Below are 15,330 nucleotides of genomic sequence, written 5' to 3'. Positions count from 1 at the left end.
TGGAGTCCTCTTCCACTCCTCCATGATGACATCACAGGGCTGGTGGATGTTAGAGACCTTGCACTCCTCCACCTTCCGTTTGAGGATGCCCCATAGGCTTTAGGTCTGGAGACATTCTTGGTCAGTCCCTCACCATTACCCTCAGGTTCTTTAGCAAGGAAGTGGTTGTTTTGGAGGTGTGTTTGTGGTCGTTATCATGTTAGACTACTGCCCTGCGGTCCAGTCTCCGAAGGGATCATGCTTCAGTATGTCACAGTACTGTATATGTTGGCATTCATGGTTCCCCCAATGAACGGTAGCGCCCCAGAGTCGGCAGCACTCATGCAGCCCCAGACCATAACACTCTCACAACCATGCTTGACTGTAGGCAAGACACAATTGTCTTTGTACTCCTCACCTGGTTGCCGCCACACACGCTTGACACCTTCTAAACCAAATAAGTTTATCTTTGTCCCATCAGACCAAAGGACATGGTTGCAGTAATCCATTTCCTTAGTCTGTTTGTCTTCAGCAAACTGTTTGCAGGCTTTCTTGTGCGTCAGCTTTAGACGAGGCTTCCTTCTGGGACGATCGCCATGCAGACCAATTTGATGCAGCGTGCAGCGCATGGTCTGAGCATTGACAGGCTGACACCCCACCCCTTCAACCTCTGCACCAATGCTGGCAGCACTTATACGTCTTTTCACCAAAGACATCCTCTGAATATGACGCTGAGCACGTGCACTCAACTTCTTTGATCGACCATGGCGAGGCCTGTTCTGAATGGAACCTGTCCTGTTAAACTGCTGCATGGTCTTTCAGGGTCTTGCCAATCTTCATGGCCTTGGCCATGTTTATGTAGAGCAACAATTCTTTTTTTCAGATCCTCAGAGAGTTCTTTGCCATGAGGTGCCATGTTGAACTTCCAGTATCCTTTATGAGAGAGTGAGAGCGATAACACCAAATTTAACACACCTGCTCCCCATTCACACCTGAGACCTTGTAACACTAACAAATCACATGACACTGGGGAGGGAAATGGCTAATTGGGCCCAATTTGGACATTTTGACTTAGAGGTGTACTCATTTTTGTTGCCAGCGGTTTAAACATTAATGGCTGTGTGTTGAGTTATTTTGAGGGGACAGCAAATTTGCACTGTTATACAAGCTGTACACTCACTACTTTACATTGTAGCAAAGTGTCATTTCTTCAGTGTTGTCACATGAAAAGATAATAATAGTAAAATAAAATTAAAATAATAAATACAATTTAAAAAAATAAAATTAAAATAATACATAATAAAATAAAATTAAATAATAAAATATTTACAAAAATATGAGGGGTATACTCACTTTTGGGAGATACTGTATATATTGTACACACACATACACACAAATATCACATATACACGTATATAGATATTGTACACACACATACACACAAATATCACATATATAGAGGTGAAGAGCAATAATCTAGCTATTGGCATAAATTCAGCTTGCTTAACTTGATTGTACAGTATGTGAAATTGGTTTACATTTTTGGGTTCTCTTTGTCACCACTGCTTGTTGTAAAAAATCAACTACTGCTTGAGTTATGTTCTATATTTCCTTCCCTGAGACAGATCTAGTGTGTTACCTTTTCAGTATTGTTATGTAAGCATCTTCCTTTTATAAATTTGTCAGCATTAGGTTATATAAAACCAACATCTAGACAAAAACCCTTGTGACTGAGTAGACAGCAAAAAAATGTGTTGGAACACTGTGTAGGTGATATATTGAATGTATCTGCTTTTATAGTTGTATTTCAATAAATTTGCTTTTAAAGTGTCATAAAGGGGTTTATTTACCAAAGCTGGAGGGTACAAAATCAGTCTCACTTCTGCATAGAAACCAATCAGCTACCAAGTTGTATTGCCAAAGCTTAATTGAACAAGCTGAGGGTAGGAGCCGATTTGTTTCTCTACAGAAGTGAGACTGATTTTGCACTCTCTAGCTGTAGTGAATAAACCACTAAGTGTCCTAATTCTATCCTTTATGCATATGTTAGGTTTTAATATTTGAAGGTGCAGATTATCGATGATTGCATCAGCAAGATTTGGGTCATATGCCAGTACATATATTTCTTTACGGAATGCACATAATTCATATTGCTCCCTTGGGAAATCTACAATACATTACGCTTCTCATCTGTGATTTATCACTTTTATATCAATTCTGACATCTAAAGCATGGATAAATCTGCTGCTTACTTTCCGCAACTGCTCTAATGTCATTTCATTATTGATTTAGTAATTTAACATATGGAAAAATGAGTGTGGTGTGTAAGGGTCACATGCCATTTGGAGCTGTTAAGGTATAATAAATGCTTTTGTCACTGTATAACATTTTGTTAATGTGGTTATAACTTACAGGGTCAGGCTTATGTCGATTCAGCTACTCAGATCCTGGAATTGTGGTGTCTTATACCAAGAGCAATGCTACCAGCTGGATTCCCCTTGAGAGAATCAGGTGTGTTCATGGATATCTGTAACTTCTCTCTGATTTCTACATTTTGGTGATGAATTATAAATATTTCATAAACGATGCTCTAATGACTGGTGTTAAATTATGCTGTACAATAGTTACTTCTTACCCTGCACTCAACGGTCAAACGACTTCTGTATAATTCACATCTTTTGGTGCGAATGTACAATATATGTGAAGCACGGCTTTATATAAAACCTTGTAATAAATAAGTAAAGTTTGATTGTATTTTCGCAAATGATTGTATAAAAAAAAAAAAAACATTAATACTCTTCCAAAAATAACCACAATCCTATTTAGTTTTGGTTTCCAGCAGTTTCACTGATTATTCAACATTTTTCACTGCTTCTTTACTGCTTTTTTCATATAATTTTTATAAATTGTTTAAAAAAGTATGAAAGTAATATAGCAAAAGCTGATGAAATCTGGTTAAATGGAATGGCAGATTTTGTTGTCTGCATTGTAAATAGACGTCCATACTGAGAACTTTCTGAAGATTGCTAACTTGCTACAATGATATAGCAAGAATTCCTACACATGGGCAAAGCCGTCATCCAATGTAAAGGCATATATTCAGTATATGTAAATGGCCATAAATTATCCTACATGGACTATAGCAATGAACTTCTCATTTATGTAGAAAATAAATACTCCTATCCTTAAAGGCCTCATTCACACTGGCATTCGGGCATTTTGTTTTTCTAAATACAGGAACAGTTGTCCGTAAAGTATAAACACCTTTTATGCTTACCAGATCACTTTTGTTTGGATGTTCCTGTTTTACCCACTTGCTGATAATATATGCATATAAACCTTCTGTCAGCAAGTGATTATTACAAGATTGCAGCTGCAGCCATGATTTTGAAATAGTTTTTAGCCAGACTTTTTTACAGTGCCGTGAATGGCTCATGGTAATTCCAGGGCTGCCCCCAGGACCGTGGTAAGGGGGTTCATGCAGAAGAGATGGAAGAACATCTATTCCCCCATCTTGTCTGTGATGAATGAACCCAGAAGCAACAATGATTTGTCACTTCCAGTTTAATAGCTGTCCAGCTAATCAAGCATGATCAAATCAGCCAAATCCTCTTTTAAACCTGCAACTTATACTACAGTAGTGCAAGCAGCCAGAGGTCTAAGTCTGCTTTGAATTCAATAGCAATGCAGTAGTGATGTCCACTTATTACAGGAAGCTGCATAAGGTGTTGTTCACTGGCAGGATCAACAGGTATTTGTGAGATATTTCAGCAAGACTAAGGAAAAAACAGTAAGAGCGAATGCACTTACATTTAAAGTAATATTAAAGGCTTTTTTTTCTTTTTTTTTTTTAAATAACAAAAATGTCATACTTACCTGTTCTGTGCAGTCATGCTCTTGGCCCCTCCCTCTTTCACCCAAAGCAGGCTCTTGCAGTTGGGGTACCCAAGCAGGCTTTTTCCCGAGCCGTAGCTCTGCATGTCTATTCACACACACAGCCGCGGCTCAGCCCCACTCGGGAACAATCATGGGTGGCCGGTGGGCATTGGGTCCACCAGACCCACTGATTGGTTCCCCCTCTGTCCAAAAAGCGTGCGATAGTGCCTCCGGTGGCGTGCAACCTAGTGGCTATTGCAAAAAATGATGTACAGGTAAGTGATTTCACGCAGTAGAGTCACTTTGCTACAGTAAATTTACATGCAGTCGGCAAGTGGTTAAAGGCCAAGTTCACCTTTGGGGCATGTGACACCCATGTTTAGAGTGTAAAATGTAACATATTCCAGCAACCCCCCCCCCCCCCCCGCATGCCCCTCAGTTTGTCTTAGTATCAGCTTCTGGCAGTCCCTGAATAGCTAAACTTTGGACAGGGGTAACAGCACTTGGAACCGGTCTGTTGTTCTGCAGTGGAAGGAACATGCTCATACAACTGACAAACAGCAGCTTCCCTCACTTATTGTTTTCCTGGATGTTTGTCACATATTAAGTTGCTGCTATTCTTTTTCTTTTATATCTAGCGCAGTTTTCCCCTTTTTCCATTTAGATAAGCTCATCAGTCTGCTGCTTCTCCTCTTACTTTTCAGTCACAGGGTAGGGTGGGGAGGAGACTTCTAAGGCTAGGTTCTCATCTATGCAATTGGTGCGACTCGTGTTGGCACAGCAGCCCAATCATTACCTGCAGGAAACACAGGCAAAAATTCCATGCACCTTATTAAAATCACAGTTGCACAGGAAGCGCATGGTGCTTTTGCACCATGTGACTTCTCGCAACCAAAAGATACACTGCATTTTCAAATGTGTGGGAGTGACATTAGCAGCAAGGTTTGTCTTCCTGTACCTGTGGGTGTGGGCATGCGTGCAATCTTAGTATGGGATAGATAGCAATACAAATCTTTTGGCAGGTTTATGGCCCCTTTTACATGATCGGACCGATCGGGTCCACCTGTCCATTTTTCAGGTGGACCTGATCGAGCCACCCATTCTCCTCTACGGGGAGGTTGATGTCAATGGACATGTGTCTGCTGACACCCACCTGGCATCCAATCCGACAAGATCTGCTGAAAACAGATGGATAGCTATACGTTTGCCATCCGTTCAGTGGGTCGGATCGGATGAAACCAGACAGGCTGTCAGTTTTCATCTGATCTCCCCATAGAGGAGAGCAGGACTCTGACAGGTCCATCTCTGCACAGTGAGTGCAGACGGACCGATCATCCACCTGCTCAACAGGTATCAGCGGAGCCGACAAAACAGATCCGCCCCATGTGAAAAGGGGCTAACAGTTCCCTTATTCAGGGGAAGTTTAGCTTTAAATATTTAAATATAGAACTTTAAATTTAAAGATGTACTATGCCTAAGCTGCTCAGTCATTGGTGGGTATTTTACTTGATCACTGCAACAATTTGTAATATTTTTATCTTTTTCCTCCAGTGCACCCTCAAATGTTAGCACAATCATCCACATTATCTACCTTCCTAATGAAGCCAAAGGTGAAAATGTGAGGTTTCGATGGACACAAGAGAGCACACAGGCTGGAGATGTGTATGAGGCATGCTGGGCACTTGATAACATACTGATCATCAATGCTGCTTATAAGCAGGTTGTGTTAGAAGATAACCTTGACCCAATGGACACTGGAAACTGGCTTTTCTTTCCAGGAGCTACTGTCAAGGTTTGTTTTTTTTTATTTTATGTTCTCCTCTGCCAGTAGATATTGTGATTGATAATATACTTAGTAACAGTAAGAAAGTGGCATGTAGCAGTATTCACAAACTAATTCATCTGTTTCAGCCGCACAGTGTTTAGTGGTAAGGTTGCAAGTCATTAGATAAATGTGCAGAGTGACTTGAGATTGTGATATAGGAATCGCATTTACTAATTTAAGGCTGTATTAAAGGCAAAAGCAAACATTTGTTATATTTCAGCTTACCAATTCTTAGATGTGATGGCTTCATTAGTTTTCTTTTTAAGCTTTTTTTCTTCTATTTTCATCTGGTGATTTGGCCAGTAAGTTTGTTATTTTTGCAAGAGAACAAACTTAAGCCCCGTACACACGTACCGAATGTCGGCCGAACGATCGGCTGTTCTTTTGTCCGGTGCTGTCCTGTCGGTTGAAAAGTGCTAAAGACTGCACACGAATTTTGTCGGCCAACAACAGCCGACTGCAGAAGTGATGTCATGTGATGGTTAACTTTCCGTGTGTTTTTTCTTCTCTGAGCATGCCCAGTCTTGCTCATCTGCTGTTTGTCGGCCGAATTCTGTACTGACTGGCGAACAATCGGCCGTTCTGGGGTTGGCCAACAAAAATGTTAATGCCTGCACACCAGATTCTGTTCGGCCGAAAAGTCGCAGTCGGTTGTCGGAAGCATCATACTAACAAGCCGACAATCGGCCGATCGGTCGGTGGCCGAATATTTACGGCCGACAATCGCTACGTGTGTACGGGGCTTTACTTGCAGATGTATCAGCTACAGGGATGAGACAAACCATTCAACACTGGCAAGGGTGCTTAAAAAGGTTTGTTTTATTTATGTAAAACCTTTATCCCCAAAGGAAAAAATATTTTGCTGTAACTGCTTATAAAGTATTCGCTGGAGATCAGCTTTAATTTTGTTAATGTGTTTAAATCTAGTAGCACATCTAATACTCCCCTCCTCCCAGACTGACAATGCTGCTGTCCAAATGTGTCCCCTGTGCTCCTTCATCGAAAGTGTGTGTGTGTGTGGGGGGGGGGGGGCACTAATATCTAAGGTGTGTAGAGATTAATGTGGAGAAAAAAAGGGAGAAAAAAAAGCTTCCAATGTTTGGTAAGACACAATATATTCCATTTTTGGTTTTGAGTTTAATTTTGCTGTAATGTAATGGAAAGCTAATTACAGGTTCAAAAGCTTGTTGGTTTAAAAAGGTGTACAGCTTGAATAATGATGAACAGTGGTATTATAAACACAATGTCTCTGTGAAGGTTTTAAATAATCCAAGTCATGAAATAGCTAGTAGTCATTAGGCACATTCATCTGAATATGTTTTATTAAAACCTTTCACCCCTCATCCAGCTGGTTTCCTCGGCTCCTAAGATGTTTTCTCAACAGTGTTGGCAGATTTTTAAAGCAATACAGTAGTTGGATACTGAGCAAAGTTCTCAAAGTTCACGTAAAGGTCTAATAAGCAGGCAACCATACAGAGAAATACAATCTGTAGGCCCTTGACTATTCAGGTTGCTGAGCCCACCACCCCAAATGTTCCTTACATGTGATTGGAGATTCCCTTTCTGCTGACTTGATCCATCGCCGATCTCCTCAGAGTTCAAAAGGTTTTGGGTCTGGCACCCTTCACACTTGTCTATCATGCAATGTGCAAGTGTTCATACATGCACAATGAGGGAAAACCAGAAGGAGCAGTGCTGGTCCCTCTCTGGGACACTGTTAGATCCGTTATTTAGTCTTCCCATGAACAAAGTGCAGCTAAATGTGCATGACATATGCACAGAGAGACGAAGTAATGATACACTTCAATAAAAATATAACCTTGAAAATGGCAAACAAACTCACAGAGCTCATGAAGCACTTGGTCTATCTATCTTGTTAAGCTTCTATGAGAGCAGAGTATGGTTATTAATAATTTCCATTATTCTCTACATGGGTAAATGAAGCTGAAAGAAGCCAGTTATAAATTTATTGTATTTGATTAGCCATCACAGAATATAATTCTGGCCATTTCTATTAGCACTGCGTTACCTAATATGTCCATCCATCTGTTTTTGGTTGTGATAATGACCAAATGTTCTGCTCTGTTTCTTTCAGTGCATGTCCTGCCTGTTTGCGCTGTCTCTCCCACATGAAAAACACACCAAGTTGTCCATGATTTGTGTTTTTAAATAATATAATTTTAATATAACATACACATAATAACAGTGGTCAGCAATAGCTGTACCTACTATAGAGCAGGGGTGCAGTGAGGATCCACTAGGCTCAGTGACAATGATTTTGTTGATGTAATGACAGGAAAAGAGGACATATTCATGAACTGGGGTCAGAACTGGATCATTGGGGGTCATGGGCTTATATTCCTGTTATAATAAATATATCGTATTTGTCAATTTTTCACAGCTCTTAACTATCCATTTTCCATTCTAGTTCTAAAATTATAGTCTGAGCTGCAAGGTGAAGCATAATAACAAGAAAAAAAATAGTGAAACAAGGGATAAAGGGATAAAAAATATAAGGAGAATGTGGGGAACTGAAATACCTACTGTTTGTGTATTTATCATTAGGTCTACAGTAAACCCCCCTCCATTGCGGGGGTTACGTTCCGGACCCAGCCTGGAAAAGTGAAAATCCGCGAAATAGAAAAACCCTATTAAAATACATTGTAGGCATGTTTTTTTACTGTCACTGTACGTGTAAAAGCATTTTAAAGTCTTTAAACACACTTTTAAAACAACAGAAACTCATTTAAACACATAAAAGATACCGAGAGACATAGCAAGAGCTATGGAAAACACAAAAATATTTCATTTTTAATGATTTATATAGTAAAATAACATTACAAAAAATAACGCAATATACCGGGACCGCAAAAACTGAACTGCGATGGAGCGGGGGTTTACTGTAATTATTTACTTGCTTTTAATATATTTATACTAAATGAAAGCCAGTAGGAAAGTCCATCTACCATATAAAAATGCCACATTTTTATTTGGCTCGTAGATGCTGAAGATGTTAATACAAGTTCTAAAGATGAAAGATGACTGGCACACTTGACAGCATCTCCTTTTTTCCTCACTCATTATAATTGTTCAGACGTCTACAATCCCACATGCAGACTGACAGAGACTAAGAGAACAGTGTTTCATTTAGAGGCTGCCTCCCAGTGTACTTGTCACAATCAGCTAGATTATTGTAGTATGCAGGTTTGAAGATGAGCCAATTAAATCCGGTGCTGACATATTGGAAGGTTGACATAATAAAGCACACTTGGTTCTTTGCATCCTGTCTCCTGTTTGTCAGATTCGTTTTTTTCCATAACTAGTAATTATTAACGCAGTTGGATTTGGAGTTATTTTGTTTGACTTGGAATTTAATTTTGTTTTACAGAGGAAGCAGTCTGAGATGCTAAAGGTTATGGCATAATGTTTAACTGCTTATTTGTTTTTTGGCCTTATCTGTTATAGGCTTTCAAGATTCAGTTTTATTGTTATCACAGCATACACATTTTAAAAATGAACCTCAGGCAGATTAAAAATACATACATTAATGTAGCTTTTTTTTTAATTAATAACTCAAGGTTGTGTTATATAAATGTGTGTGCGTAGTATGTCCTATATGTATTTAATCTGTGTTTTAGTGGTTGGCCTGGAGTTCAGCTATAACTCTTGGCTGTTTAAAGAGAACCCATCATGAATTAGGTTATGCAGGTAGCTAAACATTAACTCCTAGATTATTACAACTGTGCATGATTATTTCTAAAGGATTTGTACTCTAATCTTTTTTAGCTGTAGTTGCTTTTTCCAAGCTGGATACTTTAGCAGGCGTATCAAGGACTGTTTCTCAACATTATTTTGGAAGGGGATTTTAAGTACTTGGGTGTACCTTATATTTTGTGTTTTAATTCTTTTTATTCAATATGAAAAAAAAAGGACATAACAATACAAGACAGTCAAAAACCCAGGTAGCATTCCTGAAATAAAAAAATAAATAAATAAGCAACCATAATATACCAATAATGTTTCACATACGCCACAATTTATATATAATTACTAAGCTATAATAAATATAAAATACAAGTGGTATCTGCTGGAAGAATATCTTTCCATCCATATACATCACCTTTCTTCACCAAAAAAAGGAGGCGAGGGACAAGCGAGAGATGGGGAAAGCCCTCTTCAAATCATAGGTCCCCTTTCTGGACTTCCTCCCAACTGAAATGTAGGGTCTACCTGGCCACTCTGCCTAGACCCCTACTCCCCATATGCCCACATCACCTCCCTCCCCAAGCACCCACTGTTTCATGTATTGGTGGAGAAAAAAAAAAAGAATAATAAATTATTTATGGGGAAGAACCAGTGGGGACTGCTTGTAGATGTCTCCCTGATTCTACCCTTCCCTTAACACACTGTGCTCCCATATCGCCCCTACCTACCCTCCCCCCACCTTTTTAGCCATTCAAGCCCGATTGAGCATGCTATATCAGTGAAAAAAAAAAAAAAAAAAACAACACATCCCAAAAAAACAAGAACAAAAAAAAAAAAAAGTGTGAACTTTTTATAGTGATTTAGGGGGAAGCCACTCTTGGCTATCCCCCCAATTCCACCCATCCCGTGTCATGCTGTGCCCCCCTATCCGTACCCCCAATCACTTCCTTCCACCCATTAACCTATTTAAACCTAACATGTGCATTCTATCTCAATGTGCATATTCACTGTTCCAAATTACTTTGGGTTCAACAAAGGAGAGAAAAATCAGATTACCCATTTTTTTGCGATACGACACTGCGTTACTTTAACTAATAATTGTAGGGCCAAAACAACTAATTGTCGATTAATCAACAACGAATCGATTATAAAAATAGTTGTCAACTATTTTCATAATCGATTAGTTGATCAGCCGATTAGTTGGGCCTGCATACAGAATGCATTATTTGTTTACATATCAGTAAATACAGTGAAGCACACATACAGCACAGTACACCATCCATACATGTCAGTAAGTGCCTGAGAACTTGTGAATGTGTGAGGAGCAATGACTCATGGGACATGTAGTCCTGGGCAGGAAGTAATTGGTTCTAAAGGCAGAAGATTTTTTACCTTCCTATAGCGGTATGCTATACTGTACTTTGCGGCTTGCTATTGGGGCAATCTGAAGGCTGGAGGAGCCAGAAGCGTCGGTGGGGGACCTCAGAAGAGGAGACTCTGTGCTGCTCTGTGCAAAACCGTTACACAGAGCAGGTAAGTATAACATGTTTGTTTTTAAAAAAAATCACTTTAAAGACCGTAGAAGGAAAATCAGCATCTGAACCCAGAGAAGGTTGAGGTAATATAAGATAAACTTGAGGTAATATAAGGCATTAAAATTACATTTAAAGTAAACTTTTACCTGTATTGTGCATTATATTTAAAAATGATCATATCCATGAAAAAAAAGTCTCAGCTTTTAGTACTACTTTAATATAAAATATTTATATCTCCCTTCCACCCTTCATATAGCTTCATGTCTGACTCCTAGTTAAAATGCACATATATCCTACTTCTAGGTTTATTTATTATTATATAAATTATATAGGTATTATATATTATTACTATCACTGTTTCAAAGTATAAATGAACCACTAAAGCCCCGTACACATGTACCGATCGTCGGCCGAACGATCGGCCGTCTTTTGTCCAGGGCTGTCGTGTCTGTTGAAAACTGCAAAAGACTGCACACGAATTATAGATTTTGCTCCCTAACCATATAGTTGGTTATTTATATTTACCACTGCATATAGATATTTAAGAATAAATAGCTTTTTTTAAATTTGACATATTAACTAAATTATACATCACACTTTTTTTAAGGATTATTATCTGATTATTCTAAACAATAATCGGTCTACTAATTAATTATGAAAAGGGACAATGAAAACTGGTGTCTTTCCTAATTCCTTTTTTGCTACACAAGCGACATTTTTTTTACGTCTTCTTCCAGTTTCTGATGGTGGAATATTGTCAGGGAATTAGCAATCATGCAGTCTGAGCGAATGCTTTCTGGGGGGGAGATCCCTGCTTGTAGATCAGGGCAGTGACAGTATCTTCGATAAATTTGAGGAAGGTGTTTGGTGTTTCTGTTGATTTTTGATAGGTGACATATGCATCATAAATGGCCAAATTGAAAAAACTAAATTGTGACTTTTTTGTACCAAAAGAGGGACTTTCATGTTTATAGATGGAGCTGCAGCATTTGGTCGTTTGAATCCACCCCCCCCCCCCTCCATGAACTTGCTGTACTCCTGGATACACCCAGGCTTTTAAACAGGACTGCGTTCTGTGAAGTTCCACGAGGTGTCAACGTGGATGGTGGAAATCATGTACACATCTTTCCTATCCCTCCACTTCACGGCCAGCACTTCCTCAATCCTCAGGCTTGCGGATTCCCCTCTTCATAGTTTTGTAGTGACTAGACGCTGTGGTAAGCCCTTCCTGTTTTTACTTGCTGTACCGCAGGCCAAACTTTTCTTAAGGTGGCAGACAAGTGGCAAACTCGTATAATAATTGTCCATGTGAATGTGATACACCTTTTGCAACAGTGCGAATGCTAGGTCCCAGACAATTTTTCCACTTATTCCCAGGTACGTTGGGCACTCAGGAGGCTGGAGCTGGGAGTCTCTACCTTCGTTCATGCGGAAGGCGTACACATATCCAGTGGTGCTTTCACAGAGCTTGTTGAGCTTCAATCTGTACCTTGCCCACTTACTGAGAATGTACTGCCTAAATCTCAGCTGACCTGCGAAACGGACCAGGGATTCGTCCACCGAGATATTCTGGTCAGGGACATAAAGTTCGGGAAACCTCTTAGAAAAAAAATAAATTTGGGGGCGAATTTTATATAGTTTGTTAAAATTGAGACAATCTCGGGGAGGGCACTGCGAGTTATTGCTGAAATGCAGGAAGCACATTAATATGTCATAATGGGACCTGGACATGACAGCTGAAAAAATTGGCATGTGAGGGATGGGGTTGGTAGACCAATAAGAATGCAATTCATTTTTTTTGTAAGCCCCATATTGATTGTAAAGCCCACAAACAATTTAAGCTCCTCCACTGTTAGGCGTCTCCATGCGAAAGGATGGGCATAACATGAGTTGGGGTTGTTCTCTATGTACTGTTGGGCAAAATGATTTGTTTGGTCCACGATGCTTTGAAGTAACTTGTCAAGGAAAAATAAATTGAAAAAATCAATCACAGAAAAATTGTCAGTGTTGACCTGCACACCTGCAGTGTTGACCTGCACACCTGTGCTGTGAAAGGGGGATTGTAGCTGACTCTGAGGTATAAGGCAGCCACAATAGGTTTACTAAGGCATCCGGAAGATGAGTTTGAGCCCTAATTATTTGGGTCTGGCATAAAATTCCAGTGCTTGTACTGGGCCTTTCCTCCTGAAGTCTAGCGCTGTTGACGTTTGCCGATTGGCCATTGGGGTGTATGGCGCTGCTGGTGGCTGCTTGGTTTTCAGAGCGTCTTCTTTTGGAACGGACTTCCTCTTCCGATTCAGTTGCTGATGTACTGCCTTCAAAGGGCTCGAATTCCGAACCAGATTCGGAACTGGATTCGGACAGTGAGAGCTCCTCTCTGCTCTCATCCGTCAAGCTTAGAAATTGATATGCCTCTTCGGTAGTAAAAACTTTTGTTGGACATGGTGGCTGTGTGACAGGTGACACTGATAGGCTGCATGACAGGTAGTGATTGGCTGCATGACAGGTAGTGATGGGCTGCATGACAGTTAGTGATGGGCTGCACGACAGGTAGTGATAGGCTGCACATCAGGTACTAATGGGCTGCAAGTCAGGTACTAATGGGATGCACATCAGGTACTAATGAGATGTATGTCAGGTACTGCTGGGCTGCATGACAGGTACTCTAAAGGGCTGGTGACAGTTACACAGGTACTCTGATGAGCTGGAGACGGGTACTCTGATGAGCTGGTGACAGGTTCTCGGGTACTCTGATGAGCTGGTGACAGGTGCTCGGGGTACTCTGATGAGCTAGTGACTGGTACTCGGGTACTCTGATTAGCAGGTGACAGGTACTCGGGTACTCTGATGAGCAGGTGACAGGTACTCTGATGAGATGGTGACAGGTATTCGGGTACTCTGATGAGCAGGTGACAGGTACTCGGGTACCCTGATGAGTAGGTGACAGGTACCCTGATAAGCTGGTGACAGGTCCTCTTTTTAGTGGGGCAATTGGGGCACAGTAGTATACACAGTAAAGTGTTAACTCACTGTTCCACGATCTCTCTCGGTCTGGGGCTCCATGCAAGATCTCACCTTGTGGAGTTTCAATGATCATGAGAACGTTAAGGAATCAGCCCAGAACTACACAGGAGAATCTGGACAATGATTTCAAGGCACCTGGGTTCATAGTCACTGAAAAAATCAATTGGTAACACACTACGCTGTGAAGGACTAAAATCCTGCAGCACCACAAGGTCCCCTGCTCAAGCACACATACAGGCCCATCTAAAGCTTGCTAATGAACATCTGAATGATTCAGAGATGAACTGGGAGAGAGTGCTGTGGTCAGATGAGACCAAAATCAAGCTCTTTGGCATTGTGTTTGGAGGAGGAGAAATTCTGCCTATGACCCCAATAACACCATCCCCATCGTGAAACGTAGTCTGCTAAGGGGACAGGAAAACCTCACTGCATCAAAGGGACCATGGACGGGGCCATGGACTGTCAAATCTTGGGTGAGAAACTCCTTTCCATAGAATGCATTAAGATAAAAAAAACTTCTGACGTTATAACTCCTTTAAGAAATAAGACCCTTAATGCACCATGTATTTAACAGTTTACTGTGATTAGCTTTAAAATGGATTGATTTTGTGTATTGTTCTTGCTCTTTTACACAAATAAATGTTAAACATATAACATATACACCCGAGAATGTAACTTTTTCAATTTCTAATTAATGACAATGCAGATATGTTGTAATATTTTGCAATAGTTTTCCATTAATCTCTAGCCTATTTATTCATCAACTCTAATCTCAGCTTTGCTCATTGCCTAGACTTTAATTAAAAAAATGTCCTCTCTAAGGAGAAATCAGAAGTGGCAAACATAATCACTTAAAATATTACAGTCATTACAGAAATTGGCTGTTGCATTTTCAATTTGCCCGCAAACTATATTTTCTATTGCCTCCAAAGTGTTCCTTGCATCTGCATTGTTTATCAGCTAATCTGGTTACCAGGAATGTTCTTCCACTTAGATGGGCTGACTGACAACTCCTTAATGGATGAAATTGATGACTTTATGCCCATGTAGAGGTGAAGGCAAAGTGGACAGATTTCTTTCCATCTGCTAACAGCCCTTTGCAAGCTGCCTGTCCCCAAATACCCAGCATATTCATTCCAATAAAAGCGATGTCGCCAAAAAATAAATTGTGAGGCTACAGCTGTCTGTAAGAATCCATTGCCCATTGGAGAAAATATGAAGAGAATCATAAACTTTCATCTCTCATGCAAACTGACAAAGTCATAGAAGCCAAATAGACAAATCATTCTTTTGACTCGAAAGCACGACAAAAAATCTAACAGGGTCATGTACAACCAAATATTTGTTTAGAAAGTTGTGTGGAGTGGAGTAAATTTAGATTGTTTA

The 15,330-nt window shown here is 40.1% G+C and overlaps 1 protein-coding gene across 3 annotated transcripts in view; it reads left to right on the top strand.

Annotated features, from left to right (window-relative positions):
- RELN (reelin) overlaps positions 1–15,330 on the top strand; it is a 782,434-nt gene that overhangs the window by 374,699 nt on the left and 392,405 nt on the right. For 2 of the 3 annotated variants that reach the window (XM_082254410.1, XM_082254409.1), the window contains exons 9-10: positions 2,394–2,490; positions 5,407–5,647. In XM_082254410.1, coding sequence (XP_082110536.1) covers positions 2,394–2,490; positions 5,407–5,647 — 338 coding nt within the window. The remainder of the gene's footprint in view (positions 1–2,393; positions 2,491–5,406; positions 5,648–15,330) is intronic. The other variant, XM_082254411.1, reaches the window with a different exon arrangement.

This window comes from Pelophylax lessonae, assembly GCF_965119305.1.
Source record: "Pelophylax lessonae genome assembly, chromosome: 4".
In the NCBI taxonomy this organism is placed as follows: domain Eukaryota; kingdom Metazoa; phylum Chordata; class Amphibia; order Anura; family Ranidae; genus Pelophylax; species Pelophylax lessonae.
The sequence above is the reverse complement of the archived record's forward strand: the minus strand, read 5'-3'. Positions and strand labels throughout refer to the sequence as shown.